We start from the raw sequence: 16,674 nt of genomic DNA, 5'->3' as shown, positions 1-16,674 counted from the left end.
TGTGTGCACTTAGACCTCTGGTTCTCCTTACCACCTCTGCTACCCTCAGTCTGAAATGTCCTTCCCCCTGCCATCTATGCTGTCTACTCCCTGCCCCTTATCAAGACCATCCTATGAGTAGCTCCCTCCACCTATAAAATATGCCCAGTTTCTCTACAGAATCTTGAGATTGGTCTTACACGCTATATAAATGTATTGCTTTGTATTGTTGATTGCATTTCCCTGTTTATTTCATTCATATATGTTGCCATGCAAGCTCATCGGCTAGCAAGGTCCTGCTTGTTAGGTTCTCGCTCACCCATGTTCCCCGGTCCGGTGGCAACAGCCGCAGATGGTGGACAGCCCACAGACGTACGAGATGACCCCACAGTCCGCCACGGTGCCCAAGCCGCCTCAGATAATAGGCGAAAACTACGGCATAGACCTGGAGAGCGGGGACTCGACAGATGACGAACACTCGCCCAAGAAGGACATCCCACTCTGGGCCACAGGTTGGTGGGGGTCGCAGGTCAGCCAGAGGGGATGGCAGGAATGCTCTGCCCTGGGCTAGCAACTGGGGCAGCACGAGGATGCTAGTGGGGGGTTACATTTTTTTGTACAAAGTGGCCATCATGCATGCAACAATGCATTGATGGATTAAAATCGATTACCATTTATATCCGTGCTCATGATACACAAAGAAAATGATGCTCATTAGAATTACTTGTTTTATGCAAATTATGAGCAATTTACATAATATTATTTTTCATTTAGGCTAATAAGGCAATGTAAACAAGACAAATTAAGGAATGAATACAAACTACATTAACAAGGACATAAATTACAGTATTCTAATAGCAACCCCGAAATTCATTGAATCACCAGGAGGGGGTAAATAGTTACCTAGTGCATGCGTGCATGCATGCATGCAAGTGTGCACGTACACCGCATGTGAAGTTATAAAGTAGAGAAGCGTGCACAACGAGCAATGCGCCGAGCGGATAAATTAGAGCAAGGCAGGACAGGTGGGTGCGTCAGCCGGTTATCTCAGCACTTGGCCAAAAACACTTGGGTCCTGTGACCTGCCGGCAAGCCTTGGACACTTCACATGGCTCTCAAAAGTGCACCTAGCTTTGACGATGCCACCATCACTTATGGCGGCGATAGTTATTGTTGTTGTGCATGTATGCGTGCTTTTGGCGCTCCACGCCGCCTACAGACAAGAACCTGGCGCACACCCTTCAGGAGCAATACGCCACCCCGCCCAACCTCGACGACCTGTTTGATGTGATCGAAGTACCTGACCTGGAGGTGATCTTCAACAAGCGCAAGAAGTGTTACGTTAGTCGTTCCAGTTCGGCCAACTGGAACTCACCCCCGCTCAAGAATACCAGGCTTGGCATCCTGGGACACTAGTGGGGAGCGTGGGCTGTGAAAGCCGAGCACTGGACGCGACACGGGACGGTTGGGCTTAGGGATAGGGTTAACAGTAGGGGCTGCTGATATCATGTCTGGTTGGCTAACAGGCGCAGGGGTAGGGTCTGGTTTCGGCATGTGACAATTCACCCGCCCACCCACCTAAGTGTAACACCGGCCTGTCAACTGCATATAATTTTAAAAATGCTTTTTAAAAATCCTAAGCTTCATTTGTGAGCATAATAACATTTTAATCGATAAATTGGTGCATTATTACTTGCATAGTCTGGATGGCCCTTTGGGTGTAGTTTATGACTCAGGATACTGCTAGGGTCTCGTTGACTATTATAACTGGGTTAAAAGGTTAGTGCTGTGGTTAGTGGTTATGGTTATGGCTCGTGTTGGAGTTTGAAGGTCTAGTTGGATAGGATCAGATCCGCTGGTATGCTCCATTCCCGTAATAGGTTTCCCTACCTTACCCCTCTTGTTGCCAAGCGTGCACTTTTAACTTGTGTTCTCAGCACCTGATAATTGTCCCATGTTACTGCTGCCCCCTTGGAGATCTCCTGATTTACACAATGAGACTCTCGTACATTCACGAACATTCGCCATTACACAGTCGCTACTTGGTGCTTAATATTCGGGGGTTGTGCTGTTAAAACAATATAAATGTGTGATAGAGTTAAAACAAAATCTATTTCTATGATGAATTTTGCTGAAGCGTCACGTGTGCACGTGCAATGCGTGAGCCGGGGACTCAATTGTGACGGTTTTTGTGATGATTTCCCTCGTTTTGTGACACCAGGCCAGCATCTGTCTTGCTTTAGAGCTGCAAATGAAACCTTGGACACTGTTGGCAGTTGCACAGGAGCCACTGTTTGAAAGTATACAGCACTATGATCCTGCTGTTACAGATTATTTTGGGAATGCATTTTGGGTGATGCTCGTTCTTGAGAGCGGATGGTCGGAAATTGTAATTTTGCCTGCCCTCTATACTTTGTTCAGAGGGGCCATTGTATGAGATGTTATCTGAATATAGATGTTTCACTTGTAAGCCAGTGTTAATAACAGTCATTTTAACAGCATCTTCAGTTAGAATGGAACTTAACACTTCTTGCCAGTTGATAGGCAAGCCTAAGGTTTGAGCAGTCACATGTAAGTTACTGCGTTACATCACTTGTGCACAGAAATTAGTCATGGTCATAAAGGATTTTTGTTTATTAATGCTTATGCCAAAGTTCAATCTAAAAGCTAGTCCGGTTTCCCAGCTCTAAATATTCCAAAATTGACCGTTTCACAATCACCATTGAAAGAAATAGGGTTGTATTTTCATTGCATATTCAACCCTTACCATTCTGTGCTGCCAAAATGCTTTCAATAGGCGTAATTGGCCTGTAGACTTTTAGACGCAACAAAAACTGCAGTTCTTTAGAGCAGGAGGTGGCAGTTTGTGTGCCTTACGTTGACGCACAGTGCTGCCCCTCTACCCACAATGCACTGCTGTTGTTTGACGTCGTTTTAACTTCTGTGCTGGCATCTTAAGGTTAGTTTGGCAATGCATATTTAGATGTATTCCACCGTGACCGGGTGCCTTATACGCAAGGAATTGGCAAAATCTAAAAAAAACCCTTGCTCGCTCTGAGCTCGGGCTTAGGCCCTGTGCACACAATTGGACCGTTTATTGGCTAACTGTACCAGAAGCTGATGCGCATTAACAATAATGCCATTGCTGCATGTCAGAATTGGGCATGTAATGAATGTTCTCTTTTTTTCTTCATCTTTGGCAAAGTTCTTAAAACCCCTCCCCGCCCCCCCATCCCCACCCCCCATTGTTGCAGGAAGGGAATGCGATGTATTACTGTCGGTGTGCCTGTAAACGCTTGCTCAGGGCTTCCCAGACTGCACTGGTTGGTGCAAGATGAATTTTCAACAGTATTAAGGTCTGGAATGTGTAGGCTACATCGCAGTGAAGGTTGGAGGACATTAAAGGCGAAGTGAGAACTGGAGTTTGGGCAGCCCTGTCTTAATCACTGCCTCTTATGCAGGATCGTGGTGAATATTTAGTTTGACGTTTTGTACAGAAATGCATAATGAATGTGTTGGTTTAATGCTTTGCTGCAATGCCTTGCACGGTACTTTATTTACCCTTAACCATGGACACGTTGATGTGCCACTGGTCACTTGGAAAACATCCTGTCTGTAAAATTATGACTTTTAAAATATATATTCGCAATTATAAATTGCATTCATAGCAGCCTCGTTGACAGGTGGGGTCGAAGCAGTCTACAATTCTAGATTTTTGTTAACCCACTCGTGTTCATATATCACCTCGCCATTAGAATTGTCTGTCACAGAAACTGCTTAAGAATTTCCTTAACGCCATGTGCCACTATGCTCAACCTAGAATGCATCACCCTTAATCCTTCACCCCGCGAGCTGCTAAACTCGCCATTTGCCGGCCTTGCCGCCTCACAACAACTCAGTCTTTCAAGTCTCCTCCCAATCGATTAAAGTGATTAATGTGAGCGGCATTGTCAAAACGTTTAAAAAGGAACCAATGCCAAAGCAACAGAGGTGACGGCAACTGATTGGGCGTTGATCATCACAGTGGACTGAATTTGCATCCCTCCACAATGTGTGCCACGGTTTTTATTTAATTTAATTCCCCCACTTGCACCATTCACAATCTTCGTTTGTATTTGTTTTATGTATCATGCTATTTAAAATCTCGTCTACCATGTATAGCGAGTTTAATAAAGATATTGTGTTTTGCTTAAAGGAAAGCAATGTTTTTTTGGCCAAAAAGCCTTTTGAAAACTATTTTTTTTATAACTGCTTTTTGTGTTTAGTTTGGCCTTCCCCCGCACTTCCGATTAGCGTGGTTGGCTACGTACGGTGCGAAAGAAGTTCAACATATGTAATGAGGGAGCGCCATCCAGGGGGTAACGAGTACGGGCACGATGATGTCATCGGGATCCAATCTGAGAGGGGGGGGATGTGATGGGGCTGGTGAGGCGTTCGGGAACCCTCGAAGGTTCCCCGAGGGGGTGTGGCCAGAGGCGGGGCTTAGCTCTGCCAAGGGGGATATAAAGGAGAGCGGGGGGAAGGTTTGGGGTCGGTGTGGAAGCCTGGGTTCCGTACGGCGGAGCTGCCCGTGGCGGGTCTTCCCTCGGAGCTCGCCTCCGCTCCCAGCGTGCCGTCAGCCAGCGACGAGGCCGGAAAGTGGAGTGAGCCCCGCGGGAACGCGATGAGAGAGAGAGAGGCGCCTCGTCCACGGGTTGGGAGAGTGGAACCATCGGGAGGGAAGTGAAGCTGTGTGGTACCGTTTTGAATAAAGAAGCACTCGACAAGCTCCGTCGTGGATGGCTGGTTGGATGAAATCACCTGAAGTAAAAATGTAGCATAATTTAAAAGATTTAGATAGAGAATTCATGTAATGTTTTAATTCATGAATCGACACCAGTCCTATTAGAGCACTGCTCTACGTGATTTGTTGAGTGGACGTCACTTTAAAGAGTCGACATGTCCACGTGGCAGCTCCCATTGACCTGCCATGGGGTAGAGCAATGAAACGCACAGGGTTGTTAGATACGAGAACATTCTGTAACATGGGTTGTATTGTGATCGCAGGGGTCAGTTCAACATACTTGCTATACTGCTAACTGGCCAACTTGTATCCCATAACGACCCCGAGTTCCGCAGATCAACGTGTCATCTGCCAGCGCACATAGCATTCATCTCATTTAGATCAACCCATTCAGTTATAATGCAGATTACATCATATAAATGATGGTGTGTGATCCACCAATCCTTGCCTCCATAGGCCTTGAACACGCATGTATCTACACTGTCCCACACCTGTGCGTCGTGCTTGCTTCGCTGCCCTGTGCCGAGCGGGGCGATGAGGCCATCGGAGTGGCTGACGGCACACCCGCAGCGGCGGGCCCTGGGTGGCGGCGGCGGCAGCGATGGCTGCGTGCGTCTCGGCACGGGCGTCTGTGGTGCGCTGCTCCAGCCGCGACGATCTGGCGCTGTCGGTGGCAGGGTGGCCGCAGCCAGCATGGTGAGCAGCGAGCGGGGGCGCGACGGGCCTCCCCTCCCCGCTGGTGGCACTGCCAGTGGCGACAGCAGCAGCGGCGGTGTGAGGCTGCCATCGCTGGTGCCAGCAATGCTTGGAGACGAGCATCGCTCGGCTTCCTCCGAGATGTGATCCAGTCGCTGGAACTCCATCTCCTGTGCGGGAATGCTGGGGCAGACGGCGAGGGGGTTTGCTGTGTGATGGCACATCTGGTCATGATGTGGTTAGGGAGGGGGGTGTTCCCGATGGGGCGTATGTATGTATGTATGTTGAACTTATTTCGCACCGTACGTAGCCGACCGTGCTAATTGGAAGTGCGGAAGGGAGGCTGTTGTGCAATAAGCAGCAATATTTTCTCACCATAATTTTCCAGGATTTAGTTGGGAGATGGTCATTTACAATGTGAGAAGGCAAGAAAATTCCCTAAGTGGCTCGTATGAAGTCAGTGTTTCTTTTCTCAAATAGACATTGAAGTGGTGCTCCTTTCCATTGACTTTCATAAGCCAATGGTGACAATTCCAAATTGCAATGTCAGAGATTACACTTGAATTTACAACCACGACTAGAGGTAATGTTGATGTCGAGCAATGAACAGTTTCAAGCCTGCCTCTGAATCCGTGAGTAAAATAAACGCGAGCGACCGATCTACGCTTTGCAGTCGAGTTGAACTATAAACTTCGCTATTTTTTATTTTACCAGGTAAGACCCACTGAACTATATAGGTCTTTTCATAAGCGATCTGGCTATCACAAATGATAGCTCAACGAAGCGGCTTATATGGAAATGTATAGCAGCCAAATACTCTAAAACGCATGTTGGTTCTAAATGTGAAGGGAAAACCGGAGGACCCGAAGAAAATTCCACGTGACCAACCGGGAGAGAGAGAGAGATACATGCAAACTACAAATATACAAGTGTCAGGGATCGAACCCACGACTTCCTGCATACCAGGTGATGGAGATAACATCTAGCCACCATGGTGCTTTGGTTCTAGTTGCCAGTGCGAGCCCCTTGGGCACCTGACGTCGAAGGTGGAGCCCTGGAAGGAGGCTTTGTGGTGGACCAAGCTGGCGCCGGTGTAGGGCGGGCACGGTGAGATGTCGTCCCAGTACACGTCGTGCTCCAGGGGCGGCAGATCCCGGTACATCTCGTCCACGCCCATGAGCGAAACCTGCGGCCACCGCGTTGTGCCCGTTAGGAGGAATGCAGCCCACAACAAACTTTCAGGCCGGTCCAATAAGGGAGCCTCCGTTTTGTTTGGCTCGTGGGGAAACGTGCAAATGCGTGCGCCCACATGTGCTTGCATTATTAAAACGCACTCGCTCACATCCACCTGATAATCATGCTGGTGTGCAGCATAAGGTATTTACATTATATAATAAAATATTTTATGTTTGCCAATCATGTCCAAAAAACTCCAGTGGTAAGTTGTGCAGAACATTACAGGGGTCGTGGCGAGCGCTACTCCTTACCTGCAGATTCCTGTCCACGCACCAGTTGGCTTCAAAATCATCATCGTCCTCACCAAATGGGTTTATAAGCTGCTCTGCGACCTGCGGACAGAGGCCGTGATGGAGGGGAAATCATCATCACCATGAACTTCACAGCCAAGAATAAACATGAAAATAACCTTGCATAAATACATTGCAAAAACTAAAGAACTCTAACATTCCAAGCCGTTGATATGGTTGGCTGTAAAATAACTTAATCACGTTGAGGGAAGCCTCCTCAATCCCACGTTCCATGGCAGTTGAACCTTCACATCCCGTATTCTTCCCCACTCGATACTTCTTCTTTCGTATGGTTGATGTAGATGCAGAGCAACAACTATAATTTCACATTCAGGTGGTCAAACCAGACAACCACGTTAGAAGCAGCAGAGTGTATCGCTGTGATATGTCTGGATTTGGCATTGTTGTATGGTCTGTTCTGGATGACCACAGTAGCACACTGTAGAGTTTTAGTAGAAATGAATTATACACCAAGAGAGGAGCACCACACTATCGCATTGTAGGAATATGGAATTTCCACCACTGGCTTAGTGTCATAATTGTCAAGGAGTACCGCACTATAGCTCGACTGAGCCAGAAGACCACATTGATTCTTGACTCATTGGACAAGGACAACTCAGCTGAACAACACGGCTCGTCAGCCGTGGGATCGAGGGTTCAAATTCCGGGCAGCATGCACCTCCCGAACCTTGAGCCAGCCGGCGTAGAAGAAGAACTGCAGGAGGGTGAAGACGGGGATGTAGAGGTCCATGTCGTGGCCCGGGTAGCCCTGCGCCGGGTCCAGGAACTGGCGGCCGATAAGGCAGGCGAGGAAGAAGCTGTACACTGCCACCGTGACCACCTGCAGCACCGCGCGCACCACACAGGCGAGTCAACTCGGCACCACACAGATGGTTCATTGTCGTGCCACCACACACATTGGCGGCACACATCGCACATGCCATGAGCACCATACAACTTAATGCACCATACTGCACAGGCTACATGCACGAGTCCACATGGTGTGGACCAGCATTGCACATGCTGCGCAAGGTATAGCATGACAGTATGACAGTACGACAGCACAGGGCAACACGATCCGTCACAAGGACGATACGGGCATGCAAGTAATGATACACATTACCTATCAGCCACCAGGGTTGGAATGGACCGCTGAGCAAATGGGCACTTGCCCGTTAAGCAGGTCCTGGACTTGGGCCATCAAAGCCTGTAACCAAATGTTAAATGCATCCACAGTCAGCTGGTGGGGATATAAGTTGGGCTGAGTGTGTGGTGGTCCCACCTCCAGGACAACTTAAAGGGCGCATTTTTGGTTGATCTTTGTGAAAAATTGTAGTTGTTGCTCTGCATCTATATCAGCCATACGAAAACAGAAGCGCGGTGCAACCAATGTGCCGTTAACACGTCGAGGTGTGCTGCAGTATTTTCTTTTGAATTGATCGGCAGAAACACGGACAATGAAATAAATGAATGAACAAGCACGTAGACACACAGGCATCAACAGTAAGCAATAAAATACACACACGGTCATTGAGACGAGCACAGTAGATCAGACGCAGAAATCCAAATGGACGAACAAAGGCCAGCGTATGACTTGAGAAAGCAGCGTGCACAGACAATCACCATCATCGTCATCAGCCACGATCAATCTACATCTACTGATGGACGAGGGGCCCACTGTGATGTCTGTGGTTGAGTTTGCCGCGTGAAGATCGAGCAAGCACGAGAGGTGTGTGCACGCTGTGGAATGTTGAACTTCTTTCGCACCGTACGCAGCTAACTGCTAATCGTAGGTGCGGGGGGAAGACAACAAACTAAACACAAAAGCAGCCCTAAAGAAATTAGTTTTCAATCTAGATTTAAAAGTGCATAGCTCCAGTGGGCTTCCTAATATGGGAAGGAAGAGCGTTCCAGACGGCCGCAGGAGCGCAATGGCTCGCCAAAAGCCGCTGCGAAAAGGTTGAGAAGTTTCGCCTTAAGTTAACCTTGGCCGTTGCGAATACTACCGGTATACTGCCATGGCCACACAGGTCGACACAGACGGGGCAATATCGTTTGTGAATCTGAGTGAAGAGCAAGGCACGTGGCAGAATTTGCGTGGCTAAGAAGAACACGGGGGGAAGGGTGCAGGTGAGAACGGTTTGCGGCAGGTGACATTACCTGCGTGTACACCAGGGGAATGCTGACCCAGTCGTAGCTGTACAGCATGCTGCAGCAGCTCCTGAAGTTGTTCAGATCCTGGAAATCAGCAAATACCCTAAACATAGGCTATTTTGTTCACTTTCATTGCAATCTTCAATTTGTTCGAACTGTTTGTTTTTTTGGGATTATCTTGCACGGTAATGTACTTTAAGATGTAAATAAAATCGTGGCCAATGGCTATTTGCCACCACAACGCCCACACACTGACACCACAACAATCCCCCCATCACATGTCTTCCTTCTGCCGTATCCTGCCATTGTTGCAGAGTTTACAGAGTCGACACCCAATCTCCTGGGTCCGCTCTAACAGGCGTCCCCTTGGTTACCGACCTCTGGGTGACATTCCAACGCCAGTCTCCGCGAACTGTCATCCTAAAACAAGGATCCCCCGTGTAGCCTTTAACACACTTTTGGGGCGAGTGCCTTTAGCGAGACAGTGTCTATGAAGGCCGGAACGGCACGCCAGAGGATGGGTGGCCAGCACCACGTCCGGCCGCCTTTGTCTCCTTAGTGGCAATGTTTGCACACCACACTTAGTACTCATTTGAGACTGAGTCGACCAAGGGTTCAGATAATCGTCACTGGTGTTGGCCATCAGCGTGAATTGAAGTCGGGTCGCTGGGTTCGTAGTGTAGCGTGCTAACTGCTACACCACCGCTCCCCTTCACCCTCCTTCCACACGCACCTCGTTCACCACAACCCCCTCCACATTCTCTCCCTGATTACATTTACAGTATAAACACATTCCAGCCACGTTCTACTCTTAGCCTCCAGTTGCTTACCCTATCTTTCCATTGCTTTCCGTGTTTTAACCGTACGTAACTTATCATAAATAGCCCATAGTTTATTAACTTATTGCTTTGTTATCGTCCAGAATAGTAACATTGATATTGGTCCTGCCTCATTCATACATCTCTTAACACAAAAGTCGACCTCTCTGCTATTCCAAAGTGGTTAACGTCGACCATTAGAGGTGATCTTTATCAGAGCCTTACATTCTTTTCCGAGTTAGCGACCCGGAAAATATTCCCACACCCGGCAACCACATCCAGTATACCATTCGGTATGGCCATTGCTGCTAGACACGTGCCTACTGCAGTCTTACCAGCGACCCGGAAAATATTGGTGAAAAAAATAAGACCCTGGTAGCAGCGGTTTTCATTCACTGTTTGGGGTTTCCGCGGTGGTGAGATGTTAACTCCCTTGCCTGGTATGCAGGAGGCCGTGGATTCAATCCCGACCTGACGCCTGTATATTTAGAGTTTGCATGTCTCTCTACCCGTGGTCGCGTGTATTTGTATCTGGGTCCTCGGGTTTTCACCTCCACATTTAGAATCAAGACGCGTTTAGCTTAACTGGCTGCTATAAATGTCCACCACTAGTGTGACCCCGAGTAAGGCCCACTGAGCTATATAGCTATTTTTGAGAAGCCGATCTGGCCACGAATTTGTGATAGCCAGGTCGCTTCTGAAAAATAGCGAATAACTCAGTGGGATTTACCTGGTCAAATAAAATAGTTTAGTTGAACACGGAGGCTTTCGCAACCAATATTATCCAAATGAGAGGTTTTTTTGGGTTAGACTACGTAAATATAAATGTGTCGTTAAACCTGCCACCACCCGACACAGCCGATTAGTTCGGTTTTTCACGTAAATTAAACATTCAATTCTTTACTAGTTCAGCGCACTGGTGTGTTGGGCAGTAAACCCACTCGAATGTACTCAAATGGTAAATGTTGTGGGTTTACTCTCCAACCCACCGGGTGTGTGCCGAACTAGTAACGAATTGGCACGTTTTATTTACGTGACAAACCTTGCTAATTGGCTGTGTCGGGTGGTGGCGGGTTTAACGGCACATTTATATTAACGTAGTCTAACCTAAAAACCTCTCATTTGGATAAAATAGTTTTTTTTAGTTTTTCTTAGTTTGTCGTTCCCGTCACTCACATTGAGGATGAGCTGCAGCGACACGTTGTCGAGAATGCGGCCCTCTGCCTTGGCCTGCGCCGCCAGGTTCGCGAACCACACGCACGGCACCCAGAACTTGTTGTGCGGAGAGCGGAGGCCGTCGAACTTGCGGCGCTCCGCGGGCGTCATGAAGCCTGCGGTTGGAGGCACCTCGTGCGCCTAAAGTCCGCGTCTCTCGCCCCCTTAACTCAGTTAGTTGGTCATTGCGGCTGCGTTGGCAGTCTTGCTTTATGAATAAGGCAACAAAAAAAGTACTGTGTGCATATATAATAATAAGATGAAGGGCCATTGCCTGAAACGTCGAATATATATTTTCCTTCGAAGGCCACCGTGAGATTGACGAGTGTGTCGAGTTTTTCGTGTCTTTAACTGGGATCTGTGTGACTCCGCCAACTAGGCCAGCACACTCCAGCCCACGCCAGCAGACTCACGGCATTTGACAACACAGTCCCAGTAAAAATAAACCCTTAACATTAAAACGATGAGGGTAAAACAACCCTATACAGATGCATATCCGCAAGAGAAAATTAATTTATTCTAAGACGAGCCCTTAAAACGTCGACTGACGGAGCAACCCTCACGGACTAAGGGGCAAGACGTTCCACAAACGAGGCGCCCGACTATTGAAACCTCTGTCACGCAGATTTCTCCTCGGTATAATCAGGTGCAGAGGAGAATAAGCGGTGTACATTTGCAAGCTTCAACTTTATTTTGTTTTACGAGATGAAAGCTCAAGAGACCAGGATGTTCCTCATTTGCAAGAGTAAGCTGGGTAATCACGATGACAACTAAAGTGCAGCAATTCACTAAATAGAAATCATAACATACACGAATCAACATTATTTCAAACATAAATAAATGAAAAATATGTATTTCCCTGCAGCACATGTCGGCTAAGGTGCATTACCTCCAGACTGATCACATCACAATTTACAAAAATAAGCTATAACATTCAAATTAAACAAATATATGATGATTATATACTGTCATACGGATGTGTAAACAGACGACGGTATTTGCCGAAATTCAGACAACTAAATGAGTTTCAGACGCAGGAACAGCAGAAGAGAAGAAGCAACCGCTCACGGGAAGAAAGCAGATGACCACCCTTTCGAGCAGAGGTGGACGCGTGGGTGTCCACTCAATGTGGGGAAGCAGAGGAGATGAAGCGGTCACTCATCGAGAGAGAAAGTGTAGTGATAGTGCGATGGAGAGACGATTGTAAGCTTTCGTTCAAGGACTTGACTGAAGCCAGAAATGCAGACAACCAAAGGAGTTCTAGACCCGGGACCAGCAGAAGACGAGAAGCAACCGACCAGCCTCTCGAGCAGAGGTGTACGCGAGGGAGTCCACCCACCGGCCTCAACGACGTGGTCCATGGTGGGGAACCGCTTGTAGACGGCCGTGCTGACGGAGCGCAGGATGAGCAGCGCCGACAGGTTGGCGTAGCGCATGAGCGTGCGGCGCAGCAGGCGGCCTCGCTCGTCCGCGCCGTGCACGTTGCACGCGACCAGGTGCATGAGACGGTCGGGCCACGGCAGGCTCTCGTACTGGCTCCACCAGCGCGACACCACCAGCGTCACGTAGAAGCCTGCACCAACAGTGAGACGCACGGGACCCTCGCATGTGGACAGTGAGCGGGCCACCGATCTGTTAAAACTATTCAACTAGATTTTTATTTTACCAGGTAAGGCCCACTTGAGCTATATAGCTCTTTTTCAGATGCCGACCTGGCCACAAATGATGGTTCAACGAAGTGGCTTATCATGTGGAAATGTATAGCAGCCAAATAATCTAAATGCATGTTTCTAATGTGGAGAGGAAAACCCCGGAGGACCTGGATAAAAAAATACACAGAGTGAACACGCAAACTCCAAATATACAGCAGGCGTCAGGGTCGGCATCGCACCCACGACCTTCTGCATACCAGGCGAGGGAGATAACATCTCGCCACCGCGGCCCCGCCAGCAGAGGTGTCGAGAGGGCATCTAACGATTCACCCACGTATCCCCCCCACCCCCCGCCGCCTCGATTCATCGTCGGCCACGATCTATCCGCTGCTGCTGTTCAGACTACACAATCCGTAAAGCTATCACCCCAACGAAAGAACCATCTGAGGACCCAATCAAAACCATCACCTTGCCATACATAGCAGGGGTCACCAGAAATATTTCCAAAATCATGAGCAAACACAAGATCCTTGTTCGATTTAACACAGTACATAAAATTCGTGATCTGATCCCATCTGTGAAGGATGCGATCCCTGACATACAATACCCCGGCGTCTACAAACTAAGCTGTGCCTGCGGCAGTAGTTACATTGTGGAAACTAAGCGACATGTCTCGGACCGTGATCGTGAACATAAGGCAGATCTGAAACACGGTAGGACTAATACCTCAGCCATGGCTGATCATTGTTTTAATGCTGTGGCTTCACACGAAAATGATTTCTCCCAGACGAAAGTACTCTGCAAACCCACTGACTATGAACAAAGATTCTTCATGAAGCCATCCAGATATATAGACAGACACAATTTCAACTAAGAAGATGGGCACAAAATGAGCAATCATTGGAAGGACGTTATTAACCAGTTTAAGTAATAACTGGCTGTGATGTTTTCATCCTACCTTCCGATATGAGCAGTTATTTTCGACTCTCTGATTTTACATTAACAGGTTCACATTAACTTAGTCGCCGTTTACATGGACATGCTAATCTCTTACATTGACATGCTAATCTCTCTCACTTTAACATCACTAGCCCCGCCCACTTCGTTTATGACCCTTGGGCTACACCCATTTCAAACCTTTAAAACAGCTTTCCTCAGCAGCTTTTCCCCCTCTTTTTTCACCTGATGACGATTGCTGGTGTTGCGATCGAAACGTCGTGATATTTTTTATTCATTTTAATTTCATTTTTATTATTTTATTGTTCTATCTACGTGACTTTACCGAAAGACCCAAATAATATAAATTCCTGCAGTCACGAAAGCTTTAAGTCAAGATGTATCCCTCAAGCTCCTGGACACGAGCCAATCGCATCGCTCCATATGCACGGTGGACATCCTCACTGGCATGTGTCCCTCCTGTGGCTGCCTCTACGTCGCTCGCCTCGACGACCAGCCATCAGCAGCCCTTCTTGCGACTTGAGCTATCCAATCCCACTTACTCTTCCTAACAGTCATTCCTCTCTCTCAGTGCAGTAGTGTAAACTATCGTGGGGGCAGGGGGTGCCTTGCTCCCATCCTGGTGCCTAAAGCTATTGTTTGGGGCCCCCTTGACAACCACCATGAGATATGTTTTCAGCGACAGTGTAAAAGAACACAAACTTACGTAATGATGTTATTAGGCAAGAGGAGTCGTGATATACAGCCTGGCTGCGAACGTGCGAGACAAATACAAATGTGAGGCCCCACCTGACCGATTTCCACACCCCCTGAGTTGATAACGTAGTTACTACGCCACTGTCTCAGTGTAATTCCAAGCGTGCATCCATCTCTCCGACACGTATTTGCACTCTCAACTTTGATAACAGACTCGGCACCGACAGCCGTGGTCACTGAGACACCTACCCAACACGAATGAGACGGGAATGAGCTCCGCGTATTTGTTGCAGTACATCGCGAGCTTCTCGAAATATCTTTTCTGATTTTCCTGAAGCATGTACCTAAAAAAATATTAAACCAAATATCAGCATCAACATTATCAAAACAGACATCATTCCTGCTCTTATGCTGCTCTCCCTAGCCCAGTTAAATCGGCAGGGAAGTCTCTGGATTATCTATTACGCACAATTCACTCCTCTTGGAATTACATTTGTTTTATAGCCACAAGTCACTGGCCTTAATGAAGTGATAGCTAAATAATACGATGTAGTGACCAGCTGGAATTGACTTGCATTTGATTTCTATTTTTGCTCTCAGGACAATACTGTATTTCTAACAGGCTTCAGACAAAATACTGATCTCTGATGAAGTCTTAACACCAGTCTCTGATGGGGTGTCTATACAATGCACAGACTTATCTCTGATGAGGTATTCAGACAACAGACTGATAAACCAGTTTCTAATTGTGTCTCTAAAGCATACAATTTGATAGACCAGTCTCTGATGAGGTCTACTGGATAACAATACACTGACAAATCTATGTTTGGTGAGATCGTCAGACTATATACACACACACAGCATAGCATAGCCACCAATGGTATCTAAACCCAATACTATACTGACAGGCTAACCCGCAAAACAATCATGAAGTAACATGCTGCCCAGTCTTTGAATGATTTTTAAACAAGAAAAAGCCAAACCAGTGTCTGATACGGCCGTTTTTTCAATACATAGATTGGTCTCTGTTGGGAGTCTTTACACAGACTGACAGATCACTATGTGATGGTCCGCAGTGAATACACCAACACCCCATTCTCCGAACGATTCACAGCATCTATCCCCCATCTTCGGACCGCATCACCCGAGCACCTGTAGACGCTGCTGAGCGTGAAGAACAAGACGAGGAAGATGCAGAACTCCTTGTAGAGAAGCTTGTAGATGGACCCCTTCCATCTCAGGAGCAGCTGTGAGAAGCCCCCGAGTCGTGCATTGGCCACCTTGTTGGAGTAGGTAACCGTCATGCCGTGATCTTACCTAACCCTCACCTGACTCCGACGTGGCCTTTGCTTAACCTGACACCTGGATCAAACCTGGTCAAGGTCTGACCTGACCTTGATCTGGAACAACAAAAAATGACCTGACTCTGACCCAGATGAGCTTTACTGGACACAATGGGATTTGGCCCGGACCTCACCCTCACCTGACCCGCTTACACCTGACAACACGTGACCTTCACGTCGAAATGGAATTGCAAAAGCAATCAGACAATTTCAATTTGGATTCCTTTTTTAACGCTTCTGGAAGAATCTGCACATGATCCCAAGCTTTACCAACAAATATACTCACCTTTGGATATTTTAATTGTATGTTTTTACACTTGACTACCTCAGGGAAATTTAGTTAACTTACTTTACAACGTATAAGATACAAAAAAAGCAATTGTCTCTAGAAAGAAATATCCTACAACGATACAACAAAAGCTGGCTTTTCGTGCAATGTCAGTCGAACAAAAATAATAATAATAACACGAGCTATGGTCAAATGGCTTATGCACAAAAAAATTCACCACTTTATCACGCACAATTCACTCCTCTTTACTGAGCGGAGACGACAAATAGCAATTGCTAATTGTGTTCATTAGAAATACGCTGATGGTATCCCTGACTGCCGCCAGTAAAACGATTGCCCTCGTCTGCCTGTGGTCAGTTTTGTCGTTTCTTCTACTTGCGAATGTTTGGGTGGTGGGATAAGGCCATGAGGGCACAATGGGTGGCATTGTGTCGCCCACACAACGGGCGCGTGGCGTGGATTTTTGGAGAGTAAATCCGGAATTATGTTGAGCGCGAGAGCTCCGCGCAATTGTGAAGGTGGTGGCGATGACGATTTGAGGTTTGGTGATGTTGGGAAAATGGCAC

General features: G+C 47.4%; 2 protein-coding genes across 4 annotated transcripts in view; one reads left to right on the top strand and one right to left on the bottom strand.

Moving 5' to 3' along the window:
- Window positions 1–4,178, top strand: part of LOC116955713 (uncharacterized) — a 17,844-nt gene extending 13,666 nt beyond the window's left edge. Inside the window, exons 15-16 of the mRNA XM_076051873.1 lie at window positions 326–491; window positions 1,199–4,178. Of these exons, the coding sequence (XP_075907988.1) occupies window positions 326–491; window positions 1,199–1,395 (363 nt within the window). The 3' untranslated portion in view covers window positions 1,396–4,178. The remainder of the gene's footprint in view (window positions 1–325; window positions 492–1,198) is intronic.
- Window positions 2,590–16,674, bottom strand: LOC116955745 (bestrophin-2a-like). 3 transcript variants are annotated; one of them, XR_012929518.1, is made up of 11 exons: window positions 15,629–16,674; window positions 14,726–14,820; window positions 12,511–12,744; window positions 11,133–11,287; window positions 9,145–9,222; window positions 7,673–7,825; window positions 6,946–7,026; window positions 6,493–6,644; window positions 5,254–5,641; window positions 5,043–5,110; window positions 2,590–4,943 (listed from the first exon to the last, which is right to left on the bottom strand). XR_012929518.1 is itself a non-coding variant. In XM_076051874.1 (10 exons), exons 1-10 carry the CDS (start codon window positions 15,778–15,780, stop codon window positions 5,099–5,101), a joined length of 1,500 nt encoding a protein of 499 aa, XP_075907989.1. In that variant the 5' UTR covers window positions 15,781–16,674; the 3' UTR covers window positions 2,590–5,098. The 3 variants fall into 3 exon arrangements, 2 of the variants coding, with proteins under 2 accessions (XP_075907989.1, XP_032832928.2); XM_076051874.1 differs by having other exon boundaries at window positions 2,590–5,110; XM_032977037.2 differs by lacking the exon at window positions 5,043–5,110.

The sequence above is a fragment of the Petromyzon marinus genome, chromosome 3 (genome assembly GCF_048934315.1).
Source record: "Petromyzon marinus isolate PM22_M1 ecotype Great Lakes invasive population chromosome 3, UKy_Petmar_22M1.pri1.0, whole genome shotgun sequence".
NCBI classification, from domain to species: domain Eukaryota; kingdom Metazoa; phylum Chordata; class Hyperoartia; order Petromyzontiformes; family Petromyzontidae; genus Petromyzon; species Petromyzon marinus.
This window is presented reverse-complemented; position numbering and strand designations above follow the sequence as displayed.

Bases quoted from the DNA above. Each gene is read 5' to 3' on its own strand.
- LOC116955745 (XM_032977037.2), bottom strand. From the start codon at position 15,780: ATGACGGTTACCTACTCCAACAAGGTGGCCAATGCACGACTCGGGGGC. The intron at 11,288-12,510 runs GTGGGTGGACTC...CTCCAACCGCAG, and splicing joins GGACCACGTCGTTGAGGCCG to GCTTCATGACGCCCGCGGAG. The intron at 9,223-11,132 runs GTGAGTGACGGG...GCTGATTTCCAG, and splicing joins CGCTGCAGCTCATCCTCAAT to GATCTGAACAACTTCAGGAG.